At 43.4% G+C, this 21,635-nt stretch overlaps 1 protein-coding gene across 1 annotated transcript; it reads right to left on the reverse strand.

The window, feature by feature from the left end:
- Nucleotides 1-3,500: 3,500 nt before the first annotated feature.
- LOC118413132 (DNA topoisomerase 2-binding protein 1-like) lies at nucleotides 3,501-21,460 on the reverse strand. The gene is made up of 21 exons (XM_035816311.1): nucleotides 21,192-21,460; nucleotides 20,549-20,681; nucleotides 19,725-19,945; nucleotides 18,982-19,136; nucleotides 18,377-18,534; nucleotides 17,368-18,066; nucleotides 16,764-17,037; nucleotides 15,996-16,218; nucleotides 15,548-15,607; nucleotides 15,045-15,141; nucleotides 14,359-14,509; nucleotides 11,375-11,958; nucleotides 10,891-11,034; nucleotides 10,417-10,566; nucleotides 9,748-9,900; nucleotides 8,473-8,625; nucleotides 7,378-7,611; nucleotides 6,733-6,870; nucleotides 6,074-6,394; nucleotides 5,473-5,673; nucleotides 3,501-4,781 (listed from the first exon to the last, which is right to left on the reverse strand). Exons 1-21 carry the CDS (start codon nucleotides 21,413-21,415, stop codon nucleotides 4,245-4,247), a joined length of 5,010 nt encoding a protein of 1,669 aa, XP_035672204.1. The 5' UTR covers nucleotides 21,416-21,460; the 3' UTR covers nucleotides 3,501-4,244.
- Nucleotides 21,461-21,635: the final 175 nt, after the last annotated feature.

Consider the following 21,635-nt stretch of genomic DNA (forward strand, 5'->3'; position numbering starts at 1 on the left):
CAGTCGTCCAGCTTCGCCAGCAAGGTGTTGGGCGGGACGTCCTGGCCCTCCCACGTACAGGCAGGACCGCAGTGTACCACGGCCAGCGAGCCGGCCAGCGCTACAAAAACCCACAGCCGCCACATCTTGAAGGTAGTCCAACCCCAGTGCTAACCGCAGAAGGAATGCCGGGGTCACGGTCTGCACAGTGGTGGAGTTTACAAACACAGCTAGACAGCGGCAAGTAAGTATGTCCCGACGGCAGGCCCCGTTTTCCCTGTTTACTGCCAAACCGTCTCACCGTGTGGAACCCTGACCTCCTCACTCACATCTGGCGCACACGCCAGGAAAAACAGTGCGGGCTAGGGCTCGAAATACACTCTCTTGTTACAGCGATGAAGTTTAAAAGACATAAAAATAATGAGAAACACAATACAAAGGTAACTCATTACAAGCAACTGGATACGTTTTGAAAACGATTGGACGTCCGAGACAAATTTCAATCTTCACATCTTTCGTCAGTGGCGTACCGAAATATCTTACCGTTTCTTAAACTTATTGCATTGATGCTCCTCTGTTATATGATCTCTATATCTATACATATCCGTCGATGTACCTATCTATATCTGTATACTGCGGAATTCCCCGAGGCCATTGTCCCTGCACTTCTACAGCCTTGACATAGGCAGATGGAGCTTTAACTCTATCACTTCGTCTGAGCCTCGCCTCTTCCCCCATGACCTCCATGAAAAGCGGCCAGCAGGCCGATTTGAGCTTTCATGGGTAAACAAAGGTTCAAGCAAAAAAGAATCCAGGGTTTTGTATGCTACTGCAGAACTGAACCATAACTGTCATAACTCCTACCTACAATTTTTGTACACTGAAATATTGACTCGTTCTTACATCTTGATTAACTGCAATTTTTATTTTTGAAATAGCTCAGTGGTGGGTATTTCGAGCCCTGTACTGCTAATGGCTGCAGAACAAGTTGGATGTGACAGGAGAGAACAGAGTGGAGAACAATAGCTGGGAGCGAAGTTTCCGCCCAGTTCTATGCCACCTAGAGGCGCCAGAGTTCAAAGTGTGCTGTTTTGTTAAAGACAAACTGACCTATATGTGTCGAGATGAACCGTGTAGTTAGCCTGGCAAGCCTGTACAATGGATCCGGAGTGACATTTTACTTCTCACTCCGCTTAATACCGTCTGAAAAGATGCTGTATTCAGCCGGCCGAATAAATCAGATCAAATCAAATGAAACCAAATCAAAGAGGCTACTCGTTTCGACGGGTGCGCTCCAGTCCAAAGACGCGTAATGTCACTGTTAAACATCAGGAAAATGGATCGGACGACAAGTCTGCGAGATCTCTATATATGGCATTGCGACATTCTGCATAAAAACAAACGAACAACACAAATGACCTTTCAATTCAAGTTGACATTTTCGGTTGTAGAGTACCCGCTGTTGTTGTAGAGTATCATTGAGCGAGATCGGACAATGATTTCAGGTCCGCGAGAAACATCCAGTGTGATAGCCTAAGGGAAGAGATTTTCAGGTTAACAAAACGCTCTCGAGAGTGTCTGGCATTTTTTCAAGCGATCAACAAATACTACCGATTGAACGGAAGTTTGTCGACTGCGTGAAAGGGGCTTTGGGAGGTCATAGCCTCACCAGATTCCTTTGCCTGTAGTGCAGGCAAATAGTGGCGTTTGGCCAAATAGTGTGAACACTTTACCGGCGGGGAAAGAAAAAGGTAAAAGGTGAAGGTAGTCCCGTAGCCTTTAAAGTTGTGAGAGCAGGGAAATACTGAAGTGGTAAAGCCACATTTCCAAACTGGGGCCCGACCGGGTAGCTTTAGGAAACGAAAGGTACGATATAAAAACTGCACAAGGCGTAAAGAGAATAATTTTCGTTTCCACAAACGTGCCCCGGTTATAGAAATATGATGTTAGTCTAACTTAATAAGCAGACCGTACGCGTAATGTACGTATACATGCAACCGCGAGGGGAGTTGGTTAGCTCAGGTGGGATACTGTAGATCGGTGTAGGCTGGAAATCTGTCAGACTCTGCAATTTCTCCAAGACTCACGGCATACAATCTGCACACAAATATTGATTATGATGGAATCTTTAGGGAGAAATATTAGATATCGGGACAGTAATGCTTTTTGGAAGATAATGAAAGCCTAGGGTTCAATACGTATCAAACTATATGTACGAGTATATGTATATGTATAGGACTCATCACAAGGTAACTGACCTACTAGCACCGTTTGGCTATGAGTTATTCAAGTACTTGTAACCTGTTACCAGTAATGTAACAGCGCATAAATATTAGGTTGTGGTTTCGAATGGCCTAGTGACCAGGCTAGCGCACACGAGATCCTTGGGAAAGGCACTTTACACCACTTTTCTCACAGCGACCAGGTGCAAAATGGGCACATAGACTTCAGATGGTGCGGTAAAAGAGGGATAGGCTCCCCCTGCTGATACCATGTCCTATACTCACTGTTTCTATGGAGTCATAAATAGGCTATGGGTAAATTAAACATAAATTAATATACTCTCCAAGCAGAGGTTGAGTCGCGTAGATATAGTAGTAATCGGAAAAATTACACCGGCGCTCCTCTTACGCGCCTGTGTAATTTTGTCGACTACTACTATATCTACGCGACTCAACCTCTTCTTGGAGAGTAGGTAAATGAGTTACTAGTGTATAGCCCGGCTGTCACAATGGACATTGGAACAACCAGACTCAACCGAAAAGTTCCGACAACAAATATTGTTGAGTAAATTATCGACGTAATTAAGTCAACAACACCCGCACACTTCATACAGTCCCCTGGCATAGTTGCATGACCATTGGAAACTGTGGCAGGCCACTTGACAGTGATGTGGACAGAGTGCGTCAATAGGAAGCACATTGCTCGCGTGCTTGTGTCTCATTTCCGAGATCAGTGGTCCACGTCCAAAGGTGCCCCCAAAATGATTTACAGCTGCACTGTATGTCGGCTGGTGTTATGTGGGTAGCCTGTATTCTCCAAGCAGCGTTTGATGAGGAAAATTGTGACCTTTTTCTTGTATGCCTTTTTTTGTCGGCTATCCCCCAGTGAACACTTGAGAGTTGGTAGCCTGGTATTCAGCCTTACTGATTTGCCTCCCACTGGTTACCACATACCCTACATACAGTCATGAAGCAAACAAAAAAAGCTGGGTACCTAGGTATTGGCTCACACCCCTTTCCATTGACAGGAGGCTGCAACTAATTTGGCAGATCACTCAATGAATTTTGTCAATGTTGTGTGTGTTTTATCTTTTATCATACTTTAATTACGAAATGAATGGTCACATAAATTCACTTTTGGTTGGTAGTCACTGTCTGGTATGTATGGGTCTTTACTGAGAGACTTTGAAACAGCCGAACTACGTTCTTCCAGTTTGTGCGATGTATCATGTAGGCCCATTATCCTTCTATTTCTATAAGACATCTATCGTACAAGAAGGTTAATCACAACCTCATAACAGGAAAATTTGAATTTCAGACTTTATTTATAAGCAATGTTTTTAAAATTCTACAATGGTCTCAATATGTAGAAAACTTTGAAAGGCATATATTTAGAAATTCGAATATCTTGGGAAGGACAAAGAACGATCATGACAGAGAAGACTGACAGAAAGCGGTAATGTGGCAGATGACAGAATGTTTACAGAAACAAATGTATTAAAGGACAAAACAGTGAAACAATTTGCACAAATTTTGAGGACAATTTTAACCAATTGTGAACATTTTGAGAGATTTGCACGAATATCTTTCCACCCAACTGATCATTCCTTGTCCATCCCAAAAAATTTTTCTATTAGATAAAAACTACAATATAGCACACACACATTTATTCCGTGTTTGGTCCCCTCAAATCAAACTAATTTCATAAAATGATTACCATTTGTACATAGTATCAAATCTCTATGAAGTTTTTCTATATAGTAAAATATTACATTCTATCTATGTATTGAACAAGAATAGTGAGAGGCTAACACTACATGAAGCAAAAAGCAACACTACTGGCCATAATTAAAATCCAGGTTAAGTGAAATGAAATAAAATTCATACCCCAACCAGATTTTACTCTTACAAAATATGTACTCTCTTCATGGCTATATTCAATTGAGTTACAGTATTTTGTTGAAGTCTTTTGGTCTCAAATGCAACACATACAACATCAACATTCTTGTTGCCATGTCTACTCTCCTTACAGTAATCTTTGAATTACAGCCTTTTGCTTCGCTTTCCGTCCATCCCGCTCACAGAACTGGCCTTCCTCTTCCTGGGAGTCTCACCCCCTGATGCCTCCTCCCGGGCTGTCATGTAGGGTACGGCCTCACTGATGACAAAGTTCTGTGGTTTGGGGATGGGATCCTGCATGAGGTAATCTGCGATGTACTCCGACTTCAGGCACCACACCCCGGCCTCCACCAGAGCCTGGACGTCCAGGGACTGGTCCACGCCCTTGCCCTTCAAGTCGACGAAGGCGTGCGTGGCCTCGGAGAAGTTGGCGTGCGGAGGACGCGTGCTGAGCACCGTGGCCCCGCCGGACTCGAGGAGACGCTTGAAGCCGGAGGTTCGACCCTGGTCCACGTGCAGGAGCACGGCCCAGCTCTGGAAGGCGTTGATGTCGGGGTTGTTGTTCCTGGCGCGCACGTCGGCGAGCTTTTGTCGCCAGCGTCGCGCCGCCAGGGCCAGCCGTGCCACGTTCTCGGGCATGCCGCTGACGTCTGTGGCAGTGCCCCACTCGTGGGGATCCTCCTGGGTAAAGACATAACATCATCTTGTCAGTTTCTAGATATTCTACATGTACAGAAGCCATGTGCAGGCCTACATGTACAGTAAACAGCTTCAAAGCAAGACTTGATAAGTGCCTGTAACACTTGATAAGTAACACCACCCTGTCTTCTACAACTACAGATCGTTGGACAGTCTACAAAAACCAATGCTCAATGAAAAGTAACGAGGGGTCTTAAGAGGGATACTCCTACCCAACCAAAGAACTTGACTGTACTGTACTCTTAAAGGGATGTATTGTAAAAAATAAAGTCATTGTTTTCGGCCATTTTTCTGCATCTACATGTACCTTATTACACTGCAGAGCAATATTCAGATCGTATGAATGTGACTTCATTGTATTGATGAGGAATTTGTGCTTGAATTGTTCCTGAAGTTTGTTGAAAGTCCCCGCAAAGCTATTAAGACTGCAACGTTGGATTTGGAAATCTACAGCTGGCTTACTTCTGGGTAGGTTAACTGAATGTAAGGGGATTTACTTGCAGTTTGCTTTCGAGTTGTTTTAATATCATCACAACGAAATGGGACAAAATAACGCAAATATGATTAAATAAGTTACAAATATCGATCTGACTAAATATTCTAATATGCAGAATATCTGGCACCAACATTTTACAATAAATCCCTTTAACATCTGAAGAGAAGCTTCCCTTACCTCTACAAAAGCCTTTGCCTCCCTGCAGGCCTCCATGTAGGACCTGTGTAGGATCCAGCGCCCCGTGGCCAGGGCAGACAGGTACTTCTCGTTCCTGTTAGGGTTCCCCACCACGATGTGGGTGCACCGCCCGTCGAACGTCTGCTTGTCGACGACCTCGCCTCCCAGTTCCTCGATCAGGCCGCTGTAGTCCATCTTCTCCTGTGGGTTAAAGGGTAAAGGTCACAGTTCAGGTATGGTGAAAACTTTCAAATGTGGGTAGGTGGATATCTCTAAAAATAAAAACAAAGGGATGGTCTGTTCATTGTAGAGGGAATGATGCAAAAGTTTTCTTTGGAAAAGTGAGTGGTGAAAACAGTGGTATTTTTAGTAGATGATAGTGCAACTTGGCTTTGCTATGGCTCATGATACAGGTAAGCACTCTTCTTGGTAAGTGTTTTACATGCAAATGCTTGATGCTTTGAAAGTTTGATGCTTATGCCTGAAGCTCCCAGTTTTACAGGACTATATGTAATGATATTGTCTACGGTAACCAAAGGTACATCCTAAGGAATTTTCAACAATTCACCAATAGAGATCACAGGATTATCAGGACCCTTACCTGTGGGGTCATCCCTGACATCTGGAAGACGTAAACCTGTTTTTGCACCTCCTCCTCCTCCTCACCCTGTGCCCTAGCAACGGTTGGCGGGTGTGGTACTGCCGGCCTCGCGATGGGGAACGCAATGGAGGGGCCCTCTGGGGTCGGTGTGGGCTCGTCCTCTCCAAAACTTCTGTCTGCTCCCTGATTGGGTGAGGTCGATGCTGCTCTGTTATTGGCCGACGGGTGTCTCAGCTGACCTGGTCCTTGGTCCTGATTGGCTGTCTCCCCTGACATTCTGGTGAGGAAGTCCTGTCCGTCTTGTGAGAGTTCCTCCAGCTCCTGTGTTTGTTTTGTTTGTTTATTAGAATTCAACACACAATGTGGTTGGGGTGAGAGAACAGTAACTTACTGTTGTAATGTCCTTTACTCACTCTCACCCCCACAAGCACACAATAAATTCGAGCCCAAAAAGAAATTGGTCATGTACAATTATATAAAACATGTATGTAACAAATACATTGCCAAAGATATGCATCATGAAAACAACAGCACAAAGCATGAGGAAACACATTGTCAGCAATGTATTGTGCTCTTAATGCCTAACATGAGTTGCATTTACATGCTGTCGTCCATGAACAGAGATTGTCAGTTGAGAGGTGTTTACTTAAATACCAGACCTGTGTGGGGCTGGCCCGATAGCGTAGCTGCTCTGCGATGCGTTCCCTCTCCAGCCGGCCCGTGGGGTCGTCCCAGCTGATCTGGATACTCTGGGACGCTTCTGTGAAGTTCTCGGGACACTTTGCAGCACTCTTAGTCTAGTAGACAGAAGTAAAAAATATGGTAAACAGGAATGGACAACCTGAAGTTAACTGTACATGTTTATGAGTTATGCCACATCTTCAGAAAGGATGCTGGAGACGCATGTTGCCCGTTTAGAAACTTTATTCAAACCCACATACAGATAGACAATTGTTTCACTGGTGTGGTTTTCTTAATGTTTCGGACATCATTAGGTCAGGAATAAGATGAAACATGGACAAACATAGATCAAGCAGTTTTATATTTGTCAGAAGTAAATAAACGTACATTGTTTGACTTGACATAAGTAATATTTTTTTATTCTTGATCTTCCAAGCCAATTTCTTAGCTTTCAAGCTTTTGCTGGGTAGCCATGCATTGTATGTATATCATTTGTTTTGACAGATATGCCTTTCCATTAACATCAATCCTTCTGGTGTTGCTATAGTATTTACAACAAAACCTGTATCAATTTCTGGTACAATAGCGGGGACAACATTGTTGTATCCTATGTTTCAACCGACCTGTTCTTGACCCGCCAGTTTGTCCTTGCCGTCGCCCTTGGAAGTCTGTGATGGTGCCCGCGTCCTGCTGCGTGTGGAGAAGCGCTTGGCGCTGTCGTCTGATGCGGAGGGCGTTCCCGTGGAGTCGTTGAGACGTTTGGTTCTCCGCCGGCTACTGCGGGTCACCCGCGTGGCAGACATGATCTCTTCGAACTGGCGCTGGAAATCTTCCCTCATCTCCAGAGTCCCTCCCTCCTAATTATTGAGGAAAAATGGAGTATTATATATATATATACTAAACTCTGCACTTAAACATACCCACTTTTACCAGTAATAACAGTATGGATAGATACTCTGCAACGAGAAACTTCAGATATGTAACACAGCTGAAATGACATGATCTCTTCCAACTGGCGCTGGAAATTTTCCCTCATCTCCAGAGTCCCTCCCTCCTAAGTAAAGTGAAAAGGGAGTTAACTCTGTGCTTAAACATATCCCCTTTTACCAGAATGATCCTATTGATTGATACCCTGCAACACAGCTGGAATCAGAAAGTTCTATGGCAGACATAGTCTCTTTGAACTGGCCCTGGAAATCTTCCCTCATCTCCAGAGTCCCTCCCTCCTATATGTAAATAAAGAGTCAGTCAAAGTCCTTCCCCCCTATGATGGTGCATAGGGCGGTGCCCATCTCTTATTTAGTAGCCCTGGGCAATTTTGTAAAATCACTACGTAATACAGCAAAGGGCTAGTCCACTGGTGCTGGAAATCTTTCCTCTTCTCCAGAGTCCCTCCCTCCTAAGTAATGAGGAAAAAGAAGTAAACTCTGCACTTGAACATATATCACTTTACCAGTAATGATAATATTGATTGATACTCTGCTAAGAAAAAATTAACATATGTAACACAGCTGGAGTCAGCTATGATGATATGAAATCTCTATGTTGAATTCATTAACTTCTTTACTATTACCCTATGCTTTACGTGTAAGACAAAATGAAAGGAAAAATGCTTTAATCCTAAACTATATATTTAATCATATAATAATAAATTATATATTCAATTAATTCAATTAAATTTCCAGGACTATATGACGATAATTAAGCCATAACCATACCTGTTCTATGTGAGTCCTGTCCTGCCCCTGGTCCTCCTGTTCCCTCTCCTCCTCCCCCTCTGTACTGTCTTGCTTGTCCTGCTGCTCAGAGTCCTTCCTACGGGAGGAGCTGCGGGTCGACCGAGCTGGGGTCTTAGACACCACTGCCTGGGACTGGGGGGAGGGTACGGAGGAACAAACAAACAATTTTCATGGATATACATTGTAACAACTGTATTGCAACTACAGAGTTTTGGATGGCCCCCAGTTGCCAGGGATGACAGTGTGCTGAAAAGGAATGAGAGGCCTAAATTGGAACAGGGTGTCACTACCTGCGCCAGAAGAACCCTACTCTAGTCATATCACTTGAATCTTGAGGGATTTGAGGGCTCTTGATATTGACACAGAGCACTGGGAGGACATTGCAAATGACAGATCCAGCTAGAGATGCACACTGTCCAGGCAGCTTAAGTCAGAAGTCAGACTGATGCGCATGGCAGAAGAAAAGTGGATCCAGAGAAAAGAGCTTCCCGACAAGCAGACCTGAGTCACTCAGCTTACACATGTGCCCTATGTGGTACAGACTGTTGTTCTTGTATAGGACTGTTAAGCATATGTATCTCGACACAAAATAGCTTGCCCTCTCACCAGACTGAGTTTAGGGTTGTAGGTATGAGGGAACAGTGTAAGATAAATCCTCACCAGGCTGAGTTTGGGGTTATAGGTGTGAGGGAACAGTGTAAGATAAATCCTCACCAGACTGAGTTTGGGGTTGTAGGTGTGAGGAAACAGTGTAAGATAAATCCTCACCAGACTGAGTTTGGGGTTGTAGGTGTGAGGGAACAGTGTAAGATAAATCCTCACCAGACTGAGTTTGGGGTTGTAGGTGTGAGGGAACAGTGTAAGATAAATCCTCACCAGACTGAGTTTGGGGTTGTAGGTGTGAGGGAACAGTGTAAGATAAATCCTCACCAGACTGAGTTTGGGGTTGTAGGTGTGAGGGAACAGTGTAAGATAAATCCTCACCAGACTGAGTTTGGGGTTGTAGGTGTGAGGGAACAGTGTAAGATAAATCCTCACCAGACTGAGTTTGGGGTTGTAGGTGTGAGGGAACAGTGTAAGATAAATCCTCACTAGACTGAGTTTGGGGTTGTAGGTGTGAGGGAACAGTGTAAGATAAATCCTCACCAGACTGAGTTTGGGGTTGTAGGTGTGAGGGAACAGTGTAAGATAAATCCTCACCAGACTGAGTTTGGGGTTGTAGGTGTGAGGGAACAGTGTAAGATAAATCCTCACCAGACTGAGTTTGGGGTTGTAGGTGTGAGGAAACAGCGTCTCGTCCACTCTGGCTCCCTGCTCCTCGCACACCTGCAGCCAATGGGGAGACACGATCGTCTTCCCCTGCGACCGCGCCGTGCGGAACTCCTTGGTAGTGTCGTTGGCTCGACCCTGTGAGACAGAGACAACAATGGTTGAAAAGTCATATAATATGTAGTCTTCGCCAAGGAGGTTCTGCATGGTAGATTTTGCAACATTAACCGGATTTGGAAGATTAGCCGAATTTTTTTGAAATGTGGGTATGTGTTGGCAAAATTAACAGGATTCCATTTTTTGTACTACAGAGCAGCTTGCTTCAGAACTGTAGTTGCTTCCTATAGTGTATACAGTACTGTATATGTTTGTGCATGGAAATAGCTTATGGTTTCATTACATTTTATGGTTTATGGAGGGTGGCTATAACAGAGCAAATTTTAAATGTTGGGGAATTCTGGCGTCTGTAATCAGAACAGGTTTCCTGCCAGGTGGCAAACACGTAGTGCAATCTGATTGGTCCAGATATTATTACGCAACATACATTTTAGTTGGTTACTCTAGAACGCATGGTCAGATTGTGCAGTTGCATTGTTCTTGCCCTTTGTGAGCAATATTACACAAAATAAAAGATTTACAGCAAATCCAGCCCACCTGGAAGATGAAGTGCGTGACACTCTCGTCATACGTCCACCTGTAGTCAGCCCCCAGGGAGTTGGCCAGGTCGTTATAGTCACTCTGCTGCTTACTCAGCTTCTTACTCACATAGATCACCACACCGGACAGTGGTCTGGGAGGGGAGGGCTGGGGGATAAAGCGATGGATGCACATGTACTCACTTACATGTAGTTGTGTACTGTGTATTTTCAAGCCATCAAGGGCTAAAATTTTCAGCACTGGCCACATATACAACTAACTACTAGTGTCAGATGTTGGCAATTTTATCAGAAATTGGTTATTGTATTATGTGGCTACAGTCTGTGGCGCTACCGCAAACTTAAAACCACCGCGAAAACTCCATTTCCCCGCTACCGCGAAATTAAATCCCAACAAACTTAAATGCATTTACAGTATTTTCAACACAAGAAGACTTATGACTTTCCCTTGTACATCTACATCTCATATTACCTCCTTAGTAAAAACCTCCTCTTCTTCTTCATCTTCCTCTTCTTCCTGTCCTCCTTGTGGCATCCCCAGGGCCGGCTGGTTCCCCTCCTTACTGAAGTTGGACAGGGCCTTCTCCAGGTTCTGCTGTAGCAGGGCATCTAGGGGCTGGGGATGTCAGCAATGGGTCAGTATTTTTGTGGTTGTCTTTGTATGCCCTAAATCTGTACTAGTTATTGCACGAGGCTGAAGCAAAATGTATGAAATGTACATTGGTACATATGTACACGGGCAAAATTTGCTGCTCATATTCATTTCAAATCATGTGCATTGACAAAATTAAAATTAAAATGCAACGTTCTTGAAAACTACATCCCAACAATGACCATCCTAGACAAAGCACTAACACATTCTGTGTTAGCCCAAGAAACTTTCAGGATAAAGGTGTTATGAAATACTACCTTGTGCATGAGCACCACCTAGCAGGTCATGACAAAACTGCACCTACCACACTGGACCTCCTGGCCCTCTTCCTCTGTCCCTGACTGCCCACCACAGTGGGTGACTGGAGGGCGTCCATGGCATCCTGCATGTCAAACGAAGGCTTGAACACCACACCTTTACTCAGGAACTTACTGGGCGTGTCCAACTTCACCTGCGTCTTCTGCAGTTCAGTCAGTCTCTTGTTCTTCTTCACTGACAGCTGCTCTTTGCTCAGGACTGGAGTTTTGTTCTTAGCTGCAAGAGGCTCTTTGTTCAAGACGGGCATCTTGTTCTTTGGTATCACTGATGGTTTACTGGTCTCTTTTCTATCATTTTGCTCTTTAGAACGTGGTGGTTCAGATACCTTTTGAGCAGTAGTGTTTGTATTGCAAGTCCTATCCTCCTTTTTTATTGGAGAGATTATTTCTTCTTTTGTTGAAGTGGAAGGCAGAGAGGTTTGCTGTTTGGGTAGAGTAGACGTTCTTCTGTCTTCTTGTCTGTTTTCCTTGTTACCTGGGCTGTCTTTACTCGGTCCAGGGGCCTCGGATGGTGTCACACTTAATCTCGCTTCCTTGGGTTTGGATTCATGGTTTGGTGCATTTGATGTTTCTAGAATGTAGAACAAGATAGAACAAGTGATTACTATATGGGAAAGAAGTCCAAGAATTTCAATCAGGATCTTCAAGAATTGCAAAGAGGAGGGTAAATCTATCAAGCACCTTCCAACCCAAACAAAATGTTAATCAATAACAATCCTGTACAAAAATATAGAGGAAAGGATGTGCAAAAAAATGCTACATTGGCAGAGGATAGCCTTCTCCTGCTTAGTCACAACACGTTAGGCCATGTTTATCTTCAAAACTTCAAATCCTTTTCAATTAGTTCCTCAGAGAAGTTGCTTGGAATGATTTGGCTTAAAAGGCCAGTTAAAATCAATTCATTTCAATGTTACTTGACTACCAAATCAGTTCAAACCAGTGCTGTCTCCAGCTTGAAATTTATTTCCGTCCCAAATTTTGTGTGGGGGGGTGGGGGAGGGCCGAAGGCCCGACGCGAGCGCCGCAGGCGCTCGCCAAACTAGGGGGGTCCGGGGGCATGCTCCCCCGGGAAAATTTTAAAATTCAAACCCTCTAAGACGCTATTTCACGTATTTTCAGAGGCAAAATTTCATTCCGCAAAGTAGGACTACCGACACCCCACGATCTCGAAACAAAAGGCTTTGTTCCGACTGCCCGCCCCTTGGTCGGGCATTTAACTGACGAAATATTTTGTTCGTTAAGCAGTGTAACGTTTACACTCTGAAATTTACCATGATACTTGTTCGTCGTCATTTTCACGTATTGGTTGATAATGTGTGGATAGTTCGGGGACTGGATAACGCCGCGGGTGTTGGCATTATTGGCCGAGGGACATTGACGCATTTCAGCTCGTAAGATCGTATTGAAAGGAAGTTTACATCACCTATTTTGTCTGGTACTGGTTGCTCATGATCAATTAACTTTCTATACCATATTTTGCTTAATAACTCTTCATTTTGCTGGTGTCGTGTTGCTGTTTCTTTAACCACCAAGAAATGAACATTTCTCGATAAAGTTGACACCTTTCTGCTCATCGTGCAGTACCGTCCAAAGGGTACAGATTTGCAAAAGATCGGAGAAAAATTGCCAACAGCGGTCATGTTCACAGCGCTGGGAAAGAATACTGCGATAAAAAAACAGTCTCCCGATAGTTATTTTCTGATATAAAATAAATGTCAATCCGAATTCCAAAACTCAACCCAAACTACGCAGAACAAAAAATGTTTTCACGGCTAAACTTTCCGTAAGGGGCAACCTATGCGGGGGCATGTGATGGGGTCGGCAGTCAACCGTCAAAACATGCGGGCTCACTGTAAAAATAGTCTCCTACTTACATTTTTCGGCGGGCTACTTCCGTATGATTTTAGTGGAAGGTCGGCAAAAAAAGTATACAAGTTCGATTCCCGACATTTCCCCGTGAAAACAGCGTTAAATGCCGCCGAAAATTATGTAAGCTGTAATAGCAGCGAGTTGGAAAATGCGGCTGGACGTGTTGTTACCATGGTAGCAGCTTCGGCGGCAGCCTTTTGAAGTAGCGCCTGCGACAGGGCGTGCGTCATTATTCTATAAATCCAATCAACTTCCCACCAATCACAGCCAGCAGCGGCGCGGACAAAGCGGTAACACCATGTCAATCACGAAGAAGCGCGGGACTTTACGAACACGGCGCTGCGGACTCAAATCCAAGCAGAAAAGTGCTTTTGAAGATACATTTCGCAAGAATCGACCGTGGTTTTGTCACGTCGTAGATGCAGATGGCGAGAATATAGTTTTTGCCGTCTGTTTATAGTTTACACCAGGGGAAAAACCTCTTTTGTTGACGGTTGTAGAACTATGGAGATCGCCAGTACAGTGTACGGTTTACTGAGGTCTCCGACACACACACGACAGCCGAGTAAAGAAATATAATTTCTGATCCACCGTGTTAGGTTCATAATGAATTACAGTTTCCCGTTAATGTTGGTTTTAAATCGTATAAGGGCCGGGTGATTCCGTCAATCCGATCGGTATTGCGAAATAAAACAGTGGCTAGGTAAGATAACGCCGCAGCTTCGCCTTCTTTTGCAACACGCGAATAGCACGTTTTCTCTAATCTTCACACATATCCATATATCGGGGCCGCGTTTATCTCGCGGCTTGGAAAGTGGACGCGTGGTGAAGGAAAAGGCAAAAATCGATTAAATTCTAAGTCGGACGCCTATTTTAGTTATTCAATCGTTCGCATGCATCATTTTAGTTATTGAACCTGCCTTTTTAAGCTTACAAAACTGCATTTTCATGTCATGAAATTAAGATTTTTTTGGGACGGAATGGGTGAATATTTTTTCCGTCCCGACGAGCAAATTTCCGTCCAGGGACGGAAGGACGGGTCCTGGAGACAGCCCTGGTTCAAACCGATTTGATTTTTGTAAAAAAAAACAGATTGACCTACTTGCTGGTTTGTCTGCTTTAGGCTCCTGTGGTTCCTGCTGCTGTGGTACATTACTAACGAGGAACCGTTCCTCTGGGATCTTTTTCCCACTCCTCCCACACTCAAATATCCAGTGGGACGTCACGGCGGGCAACTTCCACTTCTTTGCTGCCTGGAGGGAGCAATGATACAGGTTTTAAATTGTATAGTTCTTTGTACAAGCAAGTACTTCTTACCAACTTAATGTACTTCTTACCAACAGAAGTAATATTAAATCAGGCTTCAAGAACAAAACTGGATACTAGTACATTGGAACTTTAGAAAGACATGATGATAATGATTATTGAATCTCAAGCAAAGTCTTCATAAATGAAAAGTCTTTACATGCTATACATAGATATGGCAAAAACACACAAAAGGACCATACCAGGAAGACAAGCAGAAGCATTCTCTTTTAACTGAAATGTGGAGTTCTGTACATGTACATGTTCCAACTGCAGTAACATATTTAACTGTAGGGCTTTGAACATAGTGTTTATGACAATAATATTATGACATAGAGTTTATGACAATGTGACATAGTGTTTATGACAGTGTGACAGTGTTTGTGACAATGTGACATAGTGTTTATGACAATTTGACATAGTGTTTATGACAATGTGTGAAGCATTTGAGTGCATATCATTAACCAGCATTGGATGTCTCACCTGATATTTTGATCCCTCAGGTGTTTTACAGATCAGGTGAGTGCTGGCCTGGAGGTTCTTACTGGGCTGGGCCTTCCGCACAAAGAACTCCTGACAGCTACAGGACAACAAACAAATAACACAATCTGGTCATCTCTGTCTTAACTTACATGTAATTGCATCTTGAATAGCATGATCATGTGAAACATGAAATGTGTGCTTCATGAAATATTCAAACCTGCCTTTGTAATGATTTCATGTAGATGACATTATTTTTAAAAATAATTGTTCTTACATTTTCACCATTACAAAAAAAAACGAGAAGTCAAACTCACTCAGTAGAATCTAAATCTTGTATTTGCTTGAGACGTATTTACGTATCTCTAAACTGTTCTTTGTTGTGCTTAACCCAGTGGGTACAAGTATACCAAAAAAGATCTTTATTCATTAGACTGTTTTAGATTTCATTGTTCATTAATGTTAGCCTAGTTGTATTGTAAAGTCTAGTCATAGTCACAACTCACCAAGCCCCAAGCTCCTCTGCTAACCCAGTCAGGAATTCCCTCTCAACTCCTGTGTACTGACTGGAAGGAAGAAAGAGCTCAACTTATGGTCACTTTGCCAGTGGATGAAGAAAGCTCCAATAAAACTCAGTAATTGAAATCTCCATTGATAATAGTATGTTATACATTTTACAGACCTTTAATCTAATGGCTATGCTACATGTGAATGCCTATAAACTCAACGTCATTTTATCTTACTATTTCAAGGATTCTACACTTGCCTATTTCTAACTTGTCTATCTAAGCTAATGATAGCTAATTTACAGTAGAAGGAAACAAAGTTTAGATGTTATGTAAAGTCAGCTTTTGTACAAAATGTATACTCTGTTTTGTAACCTTGGCAGCTACTTTTTATTTGTTTATAACAAATAGGTGTGTCATAACTGAAGATGATAAAAATGCGACATACCTGAGAGAGAGGACACAGCCCACCAGAGGCATGGCATCAGGCTTGAATGTGAGGGGTGTGAATAAGGGGTTATGTTCCGGCCTGAGCAGGGTCTCCTGTTCCAGACACATGTTCAGCCAGCAGTCCGTCACGATCTCCTCTGCTGAGATCCCCTCAGGGAACCCCAGGAGCGGCACCACAGCGTAGTTAGGCACGGATCTGGAACCGGACTTCACTACAGAGCCTAGAAATAAAATCATTATACAAAATGTTTAATCAAAGATAGAATTATGAATTTCTGAGAGGTATCAACGAAAGATACTTTGAACATGTTGGAGCTCATCTTGTCCATGAAATGCTAACCTACAAGCTAGTAAGAAATCAACACTTAGCACTACATACCAATCTTTACAACAGATCCTCGACATAAAAGGAATTAGAAAATAAGGTAGAATTATCAATTCCTAGTCTGTAGATGTACATTTATTTTGCATTTACAAAAACATGCACTCTGAACTAGTGAGAGCTCATTTATCCAACGAAACACTAATCTACAAGAAGACGCGGCCTCTATAGCACTAGTTAGGATGGTACCATAAGGACCAATGAAAGAACAATTCTTTTGATCAGAAGTTTGTTCAAGGAAATGCATTTTTACCTTTCTTTGTTTTCTGCCTGTAATTGTGTAAACCTTTTCTAAATCCTTCCAAGAGTATCATTTCTTTTCCATCATCATTTTACCCCATGATCCTACCATCTCTAATCCAAACTTTACAAACTCCAGCTCACCCCCATTCTGTCCCACAAAGTCTGCCAGGGTGGCCGTCTGCCCCTCTGTGAAGGAGTAGAAGGAGAAGAGTTTCCCCTCAAACACTCCTCCTCCTCCTGTCTCCATCTCTGCCTCATCTTCATCCATTGCCATGGTAACATCGCCATCCTCCTCCTCTTGCTCCTCAGGTTGGTTCTTCTCTTGTGGCATCATCAGCACCACCTCTTCGTCCTCCTCCTGCTCCTCAGGCTTGTTCTTCTCCTGTGGCATCATCAGGACCACCTCATCATCCTCCTATGTAGGGAAATGGCACAAAGAAACTTAGTGAGTCGGATAAGTACTTTATGCCCATTACACTTGTGTACTGAAAATAAATGTTTTTACTTGTGATACATGGTTTGCTATCATCAACAGTATATGTAGGTATTAGATGTTATTACAAACCCAAGTCAGAAAGATAACTGTGAGTGTCCATTGACTGGAAAAGACTTTTAAATTTCTACATACAGCAAATGTGTCATTTTACAGTGATTTAGCTCACATGGACTTGTTCAAGTGTGAACACAATTATGGATCTTTCAGATTTGTATCTCTAACTAAAAAAAAAGTACAAGTGGTCCAAACCTCTTCTGTTGGCTCTTGCCTCTCCTGTGGTACTTCTATAGTTGTGGTATCTTCTTCGTCTTCCTCTGCCTCTGCCAGATATTGACTCATGATGTCATCATCCGCTGGTTCTTCCTCTTCCATCTGTGTTGCATCCTCATCTTCAGGTTGAGGAGGAGGGGGTTGGTCTGGTACAGACTTCTTCACTATCTTGGGTTGCACAGGAGAGGTTGGGTCCAACGGTGGGAGCTCCAAGCAGTAGAAGGTCTCCTCTGACACCTGCCTGCCCTCCTTAACACACTCCACCAGCCACATGGCGGACACCACGTGGGGTCGCAGGTTTTCCGCAGTCAGCTTCTGCGCGAGATGTTCGTCTGGACCGCTCATGACCACGTGCGACACTTTCTCGTTGAGCTGGTTGAGTCTCATGCCGCCGCCTGCGTTGACGATCCTCCTGAGTTTCTCCAGCCTGGTCCCGGTGAAGCCGCTCAGGTAAATGGTGAAGCCGTCTAAGAACGTGTCGGCACCGATGTTGGAGATGTCCAGGTTGTCCAGCTCGTAGTGCAACGTCTCGCCGTAGTCTCGTGATGCGTCCAGAGGTAGGCGCGTTCCGTCCAGGTTTGTCTCGTTCACGTGAGACATGTTCCCCCGGCTGGAGGCGGTGGATATGGTACTGATGTCTGCGATGCTGTTGGTGCTGAATCGAGGGGCTTTCCTTTCCTGCAGAATTTAACGTGACATTATATCACAAAGTATACACAGATCATGTATTTCAAGATTTGACACTACTTGAGTCCTTCCTATATGACATACTAAGACAGCACTGCACTGGCTGTTGACCTGACAAAGGGAAAAGAAAGCAGGGAAGACCAAAACTAACTTGGAGACATTTGTTACAAAGGGACCTTTTACAGTTAAGGGCTAACCTGAAGGAAGCAGAATTATGGCCCAAAATTGCACTGAGTGGAGAAGGCTTGTCGCCTAATATATCTCTAGAAACAGAAGGTTCTAAGTCTAAATAAATAAGTACCTGAGATGGTGTAGAAGTCTTGTTGTTCCCGGTGCTTTTTGTTTTGTCCAGACGGTACAGGTTCTCATCCTGACACGCCCCAGCCTCCAGACTGTCGTAGAACCACCGGGTCGTCACGCAGTGCAGCTTCCACTTCCGCGCAAACTCGTACTTCGCACCTGGGGAGAGTAATGATACAGGTGGTCTTCAAGAGACAGTAAAAAGAGTCCAAGTGTTAAGCATGGATTTTCCCCTTCCTTCATTAAAGGAGTAAAGGCATGGAAGCAGTTACAGTGTATTTTGATGTCCTAGATGTCAGATCTTTTTCGTTAAATCATTAGCCCTAGTAATAAGTATCAAAACAACATGGCAATTTCTAAGGATATCACATATTGATTCTGTTTCAATGTTAGTCTTAAAAAAACTAAAAGGGGTTTGTGAGAAATAGTTAAGAACACTGATCCCCCGAACGCTTATCAGGAATAACTATCTCCTACATGCATGGATCAAATGATTGTCCACATTCTCTTTGATTCTCATCCTTTCCCAAAAACTGCCTGATTTTAAGAACTGGTATGTTCCATCTCCAAGACCATCATCGAGCTAAGCAAAACTGTCTTGTTCACCTTTTGGTTCCTTGGCGACCAGGTGAGTGCACTCCTTCATGCGGAGTTCTCCGGAGTACCTCCCTCCGTGCTGCTCCACCTGACTCCTGATCTCCTGCCTGTCCACACTGTCCAGTCCTGACACACACACCACACACCCTTGGAACAGGCGGCACCTACATGGACAGAATATGAATAAAACTTATAGTGTACATAACACATGGTCCAACTGACTTGTACAAACTCATCTACGTTTATCTTGTGACTGGTGAAGAAAAGAGTTAGGACACAGAGTACAGTGTTGTTTTCATACAAAATATACAATAAATACACAATGTACAACACAGTTATTTACCCTTATGTCCAGAGTAATCTTGATCCTACTATTCCAAGTACATGTACCTTATTTTCATTTTTAATCTTGTAGAGTTGTCCTTTCTCAATTTTAAAAAAAGTTGATAAAAAGCATAACTTCTGTACCAACTTGTTCCCTTGGTTGGAGCAGCAATCCATCTTCTCTTGCCAAAACATAAAACATGATAGTATACAGTGCTAAACTTTCTTTCAACACAAAGGTAGCCACGGATAAAATTTTCAGTGACAACTGTAGCCTTCTTCTGGATCAATACTGATGACCAATCACTTTAGAAATTCGCCAGAGTTGCAGACATGTGATCTTATCAACACATGATCTTGCGGAAATTGGTCAAACGTGCTACATTTTGGGAAGTTTATAACATAATACATGAGGAGTAGCGACTCACTTGTACTGATCAAACTCCTCATCTGTGGCGTTGATGTGGCGGGTTTTACCCCGTTCCCAGCAGGCCCTTATCCACTCAGGGAGCATGATGGGTTTGCCAAGCTTCACGGCGACGTGGTACTTCTTGGAGCCCACCTCCCCTGCCACCAGGTGGGTCACCATGGCCGTGAAGTCCTTAGCAACACGCCCTCCCATCAGGTGGACTAGCTCATGGATCATGGCCTGAGAGCATACAACATTATTGTTCATGGACTTGATGGAAAGCTTTATTGACCAGTGCTTGAGATCCTTTTGTTTATATTAAAGCCGGAATCAGGTGGCGCCATCAACATTTCACTTTCAGGTTGCCCCACTTCCAAGTCATTACTTTCAAATCAAACACTTAACTATTATCTTCCCTTGTACTTCTAGATACATGTAACTACATGTTTTATCTCGTGTAGGTGGGGGAAAAGTGGTGTCTCATCTTCAAAATTTCAGGTTGCGCACTGTGATACCTGGGTTTAAAATCAAGTTGCACCAAGCAAATGTGGTTGCATTTGCAAGTGTGCAAGTGGGTACTTTGAGCAATGTTGACAGTGACGGTCACACAATAAAAAGTTCAGTGACTTCATACTACTCTCATTTTCAATGCTGTTTATAAATTTGCATTCAGTTAGCAGTGAAGGGAACAAACTACCTATGACTAAAGCATGATTTTGATTGTTCATTCTAACACAACCAAGCTGCAATGGCTACAACTGCTGAACTAGTATAGGTGTCATTAGGTGACAGCACAGAGACCTGTTAAAATAAGAAGAGTTTGAAACTCCAATGGAACCCTACCCTCTCCTGTTTCTCCACACTAGAACAGCTGATGACCACATCTTTCATAGCCACAGTGTAGATGGGGTGGTCAGCCTTGGGGATGGCCTTCCCCAGCTTTAGACAGGACAGGACACACTGGGGACCTACAATTCTGGGAACAGGCAAGGGATATGTTGAAATACAATTACTAGTACACATAACCATCAACATAGTAGGGACAGAATATCTGTAAGCTTTAATACGATTTGAATCTATAATTTGATCCCATAATCAGTCACTTAGAAGTGAAAAGTATATACGACAAACATGCATGTACAGTATATATACCATTTCAACATTGTGACAATTTGATCTACAGGTGCAAAGGTGTTGTGGCATGGACAAGGAAACATACAACCAAGTCTATAGACTGATGAGGGTAGGGGCCAGTTACTGTCCTGGACAGTAGAGTTTGTGTTATACAGACTTACAAATCTACACAGTACAAAGAAACACAATCTTTCCCAATCTGGCATTAATCTAATGATTTAGGATAACTTCTACAAGATCACAAAAATAAGGAGTGAGACATATGGGAGTCACCAAAGTAAACATATTTTAGACATTTATGTTGTCATACCATTTATTATACATCATTTGTTGTTTAGTGATAATTCCTAACCTGCATTTCAATGCCTTCAAATGTTCGTACACCTCCCCCTCGAATGGATCACACACGACCAGCGCGTTCTTCTGAGCCTTGGTGATCTCCAGCGCCGCAGGGCCGTTGATGACCTGTGTGGGGAGGTTAGCCGTGGTCCTGACGGCCTCCTCCGCTCGCTGCATCTGGCTCTGGTCATCTTCATCTTCATCCAGGACAAACTGGACCACAAACTCCTCTGCCATACTGGCACTGCTGCACAAACAATGGGACTAATCTCGAACTATTGAGTGGAGGGAATTAAGACATATTGGAACTGCCAAAACAACCCAACTTCTCTGGAAGGAATTAAGTCACAGGAATCCTGTCAATAGTGACATTTTTTGTTGTTGATAGGAACATAAATTACAGCCTCTGCCATAGAGAAAAGGTCTTGAGGTCTATATTTTTGGCCCTTCCTACATG

This window comes from Branchiostoma floridae, chromosome 4 (assembly GCF_000003815.2).
Source record: "Branchiostoma floridae strain S238N-H82 chromosome 4, Bfl_VNyyK, whole genome shotgun sequence".
Classification (NCBI taxonomy): Eukaryota; Metazoa; Chordata; class Leptocardii; order Amphioxiformes; family Branchiostomatidae; genus Branchiostoma; species Branchiostoma floridae.